This window comes from Onychomys torridus, chromosome 1, assembly GCF_903995425.1.
Source record: "Onychomys torridus chromosome 1, mOncTor1.1, whole genome shotgun sequence".
NCBI classification, from domain to species: domain Eukaryota; kingdom Metazoa; phylum Chordata; class Mammalia; order Rodentia; family Cricetidae; genus Onychomys; species Onychomys torridus.
The window spans coordinates 4,833,881-4,839,499 of NC_050443.1; the positions used below are offsets into that span (position 1 = coordinate 4,833,881).

Below are 5,619 nucleotides of genomic sequence, written 5' to 3' on the forward strand. Positions count from 1 at the left end.
GAAGATGCTTTCTTTTTTCCATTGTACATTTTTGGGTTCTTTGTCAAAAATTATATGTTCATAGGTGTGTGGGTTAATGTCAGGGTCTTCAATTCAATTCCATTGGTCCAAATGTCGGTTTTTATGCCAGTTCCAAGCTGTTTTTATTACGGGAGCAGAGACCGGTGGATCTCTGCATCTGAGACCAGCAAGGACTACAGAGCAAGTTCCAGGACAGCCAGGATTCCACAGAGAAGAAATCCTGTCTCAAAAAACAGAAAACAAAAACAAAAAGGTTTTTATACGTTCTTTTAAAATTTCATCCATGTATACTATGTATCTTGATCATACCAACCCCTCATTTCCCCTTTCACTCCCTTCCAGAAACCCCACTCACATCTTCCTCATAACTTCATGTCCTTCTTTTATAACTTTTAGTTTATTTTACCCCACTGAGTCCTATTAGTGTGGCCTGTATGTATGTACACAGCTCTGGGGCCATCCACAGGGGCGTGGCAAACTTATCAGTCACCTTACCTCAAAGAAAAGTGACTTGCCACCATTAGCTACCATTAATCCCTCAGGTAGAGAGGTGGGACCCCATAAGCCCCTCCCACCCATGCTGAGATCACACCTGGCTTGGGTAGGTAACCACAGCTGTGGTAGGTTTGCAGCAAGATGGCCATGCCATGGCCAGAGAACAGCATTTCAGACCACCCGTTCTCCACCTTCTGGGCTCTTACATTCTTTCTGTCCCCTTTCCCATGATATTGCCCAGGCCTGAGAGAGAGTTGATAAAGATATTCCATCTATGGCTGAGTACTGACAGCCATTTACTGTTGGTGCTTTCAAGGGTAATACATCTCTGCATTAAGCACTATCCACTGCAGTAAGAATGTCTCTGACCAAGCTATAACCATAACCATCTCACCTCTTTTTCTTCCTTTCCTCATAGGTCCTTGCTATGGTTGCCTCTTCTCTTCATGCACCCTCCTTGTTCCGATTTTCCAGAGACACGCCATGGCCAATCTCTCTGCCGTGTCTGTGTTCATTCTCCAGGGCTTCTCCACCGTCCCTGCATTAGAGCTGCTGAGCACAGGCGCCTTCCTTCTCATATACCTGGCTGCGGTTCTGGGGAATGTCTCTATCATGATAGCTGTGACTCTCAACACCTGCCTGCACACACCCATGTACTTCTTCGTCAAACACCTCTCCCTGGTGGATCTCTGTTCTACATCCACCACTCTGCCCAGGGCCCTAGTGGCTACCATGGCAGACACCAAAGAGATTTCCTTCCCAGCCTGTGCATCCCAACTCTTTGCTTTTGTCTGCTTTGGCTCTCTAGAATGTTTTCTCATCACCTCCATGGCTTTTGACCGATGTCTAGCCATCTACAGGCCCCTGATATATGGGGCAACCATGAATTCTCAGACCTGTGTGTCCCTGGTAGTAGTGGCCTGGACCAGTGGGCTCCTCTTTTCTACCTTCCACACAGTCAACACCTTTTCCTTGCCCTTCTGTGGCCCCAACATGATTGACCACTTCTTCTGTGATATTCCCCCACTCATGCATCTAGCCTGTGGTGACACTGAGGGCCACGAGGCTGTGGGCTTTGCAGTCAGTGGCTGCATTATTATGACCTGCTTTGTCCTCACCTGCCTGTCTTATGTTCTCATTGTATACACAGTGGTTCACATTCGTTCTTCAGCTGGCCGCTGGAAGGCCTTCTCCACGTGTTCCTCCCATCTGGCCACAGTGCTTCTGTTTTATGGCACCGGAAGTTCCGCCTACATGCAGCCCACAGCCCACTACTCCCCTCTGCAAGGGCGCATGGCAGCGGTATTCTATTCTATCCTCACACCCACTCTGAATCCACTTATCTACAGCCTGAGGAACAAGGACATGAAAGCTGCTCTAAGGAAGCTTTATCCACAGGTGCCATCTTGGAACCTGGCATTTAGACACGGGAAGGCCCAGAAACCCACCTGCATAGAATTTCCCCTCTAGCCATGCTGGAGACCATCAGAAAGGCCAACACTACTCTTTAAAATAGTTATTGGCTATTTGTGTTACTTTTGTGGGTATGTGTGTGTGAGGGGAACTGTGTTCATTAGCCCATGTGTTCATTGGTTGTTTTATTTCCTTGGCTGTCCACCTTCTAGTGTTGTATTTCCTCCAGACTGAAATATGTAGTCTGGATGAGGAATAGGGAGACTAGAGAGGCTCATGAGACTCACAAGAAGCAAGAAGACTCACCAAGGCCCTCCCAGAGGTTAAACAGATGGTAAACTTGAGGTAGCTGCCAGCATTTGTGCAGGGGCTTCCAGGAACACAGCTTTCCTGAGACACTACCCACGCTGAGGTGAAGCTACCCAAGTCATTTACAGTTCCCCACCTAACACCACAACCACACTGTTATGACTCACTCCAATAAACTCACTGGTTGCCAAGCCAGACGTGGATGAAAATCACTGCTTTGGTCTGTCACTGCTCTGACCTGGGTGCGTAGGCATTTCTGTGCCTCTTCCCAGGAAAAGGATGTACTAGGTATTTATATATATTCAAAAATCACTAGCTCCCTGATTTTGTAAAATGGGTTTGGCTGGCTTGAACCATGCAGTGGGGCCTACTGAGGGAGGCTCCCATGAAGCATGCAAATATCTGGATTCTCTGGCAATGCCAAAGTACCCTGTTTCTGAGATGTTTGAGATTTTAAAAGTGAGGAATGTAAGGAAGAGTTTACTCCATAAGATCCACACGCTGGGGCTGGAGGGATGGTTCAGCAGTGAAGATCATGTGCTGCTCCTCCAAAGGACCAGAGTTTGAGTTCCAGCACCCTCAATGAGGACACTCACAACAGCCATAACTCTAGTTCTAGCAGATCTGATACCCTCTTCTGGCCTCTACAGGCACTGTACTCAAGTACAGGCATGTACGCATACACACACACTCAGTTCACACAGAAAAACATGTATATGTACAAGTCTTTTTTAAAAATACACACGTATAAAAACCCAGAGAAATAACTAAGAAAAATGAGTGATCATATAAGATTAAAAAATACACAACTACTGACTGATATGAAAGCTGGACTATATAAAAAGAATCTATAAAAGGTCATATTCCTAGTGCTAAGATTAAATGTAACAATGTTAATATTCAACCAGACAAGATGGCTCACTGGTTAAAAATGTTAACTGCCAACTCTGACAAATCAAGTTCAAAACCCAGGACCCACATGGAAGAAGGAGAAAACTGAGCCCTGAACATTTTCTTCTGACCTTCACATGTGTGCCTTCGCACACATAAACAACACAGAGAGACACTATACATATAGGTGCAGATGCACTTATGCACACACAGAATGTTATAAAAAAATTTTTAATGTTAATTTTTTTATTATCTCATTTAGAAACTCACTAGAGCAAACCAAAAGGCTTTTCAATTAGATTTTAATGTGGATTAACAATCACAGTCATCATATCTTCTTAAAAGCAGAAAAATCACATATATATTTACAGCACAGTGATTGAAGACTCAAATATACAAAAATTACAAAGACAAACTAAGGAAAAACCAAGTAAACAAAAAGCCCATTGGCTCGAGCTGGGTCCTGCACTATGTAATATGACCTTATCTGTCATTTGCTAATTCCTGATTCAGGGAGGGCTCCTTAAGGAAGAGCGACCTTTTCACACACATCAACCAGGTCAACTCAAGAGTGGCTAGTATGTAATTAAATCAACAAAACCTCTACAATAAAGCACTCTAATGCTTACAGCAGGTCTGATTCTGTAGGCTTGAGAAAAAACGAAATGACTTATATAATGAATTGAAGCCTTGTGGGAAAAAATATTCAAAGAAAGTCTCAAACAAGCTGAGGAAACACATGGGGACAAAATAAGCCTACAAAGAGAGCAGTTGAGGAAAGGAAGATACCAAAGAGAAATAACTGAAAAGCAGTGAAGAGAAAACCATGTTCAATGGGCTTCCAAGAACATGTTTGGTATCCTTTACAATCCAGAGCTTCCAAGAACATGTTTGGTGTCCTTTACAATCCAGAGCTTCCAAGAACATTTTTGGTGTCCTTTACAATCCAGAGCTTCCAAGAACATGTTTGGTGTCCTTTACATTCCAGAGCTTCTAAGAACATGTTTGGTGTCCTTTACAATCCAGAGCTTCCAAGAACATGTTTGGTGTCCTTTACAATCCAATTACTACAATGAGATTCCACATTAAGTCACAGAATGCCAAACACCAGCCATGGGTCAGAACAACCCATGTTCTCACAAGCAGCCTGGGCATATCAACAACCTTATAACGGTTACATACCTTCAGATGCCAGCAATTCCTTTTTGTCAAAATTTCCCTTAAGAAAGCAATCCTAAATTGGGAGGAGGATCTAAATACCAAAATGGTCATTGCAGGATCACTTAGAATTATAAAAACCCCACATCAAATATCTAAACAAGAGCAGAGTAGCTAGCCTCACATATAAGGTTCCAGGTCTGACATGCACCTGTTAAAGAGGCACTAGAGATGGACACAGAGTTATGACAGAAGTTCTGTAATGTGTAAAGTGAGTGAAAATAATAAATGCCACTGCATATGGGATAGCGAAGGAAATTCCATTCTGTACCTGGCACCTACTTCAGTAGCCACTGGCCTCTGACCTAAATTCCTGAAAACTCTGACCTCTTGCCTCTCCTCAAAACTGTTTTAACCATGGTGAAATGTTTAACTACTTGCTCTGGCTTCTGGAAACATGCTTATTGCTGTGGGTGGTGGAGTGGGAGCAGCTCCTCACACAGCTGGGGGTAGAGGGGCAGTTCCTTATGTAGCTAAGGGAGTGGGGCAATTCTTCACATAACTAAATTCTGCAGAAGTGGAGTAATGTGTTTGTCTTTAAAAACCTTTCCCTCATCTGCTTGGGAGCATAATGTTTCTGATTTGGCTTAGAGATCAGTGCCCTGGTCGCAGAATTAATAAATTTGGGTAATTATAATCTGTTGAGTCTGTGGTCTTTCTCTGGCAGTTTTGAACTCCATAATTATTCTTGGAGGCCCCAGTGAGATGCTGGGGGACTCCAGACTCAAGGCTGGGGGTTCAGAAAAGAATGTAAGTAGGGGCAAGTTGAAGGTGAACTTGGAGGCCCGGGGGCACCTGAGACCACAAAGTAAAAAGTCACTAAGTCAGGGATAGGCCCTAGACAAAGGCATGTACCACAGTTCATAGGCCCTGGCAGGGGGCAACTCTGGGGGCAAGCATTTTTGTGGACTTGGAAGTCTGGGGGAGCCCCAGACTGTGACCATCACAAATTTGCATATTGAAACAAAAGTAAATTGCTGGCTGACACGTATGTAAGACAAGACTGATTGGTGAATTGTTCTCGGAGTCTAGACATGGGGGACAGTGGAGATTAGACACATAGACCCATCTCCAGAGATATCTTCTTGTCCCCTGGTTTTGGCCTAAGAGTGAAGGTGCCCGCCGTATGCCTATGTCTGTCTGGTTTCTTCTGGTTGTGTGAATGTTGTTTTCTTACACTGTCTGTGTCTGGTGGATTTGTGTTTTCTAGTGTACTTATAAGTTTTGATGCAGAAATGAGAAATGGACTGAACACAGCCGGGCTGCCCTTGA

General features: G+C 44.1%; 1 protein-coding gene across 1 annotated transcript; it reads left to right on the top strand.

The window, feature by feature from the left end:
• The first annotated feature begins 999 nt into the window (after nucleotides 1-999).
• LOC118596069 (olfactory receptor 5AR1-like) lies at nucleotides 1,000-1,986 on the top strand. Its single transcript, XM_036206786.1, has one exon. The coding sequence runs from the start codon at nucleotides 1,000-1,002 to the stop codon at nucleotides 1,984-1,986; it is 987 nt and encodes a 328-aa protein (XP_036062679.1).
• Nucleotides 1,987-5,619: the final 3,633 nt, after the last annotated feature.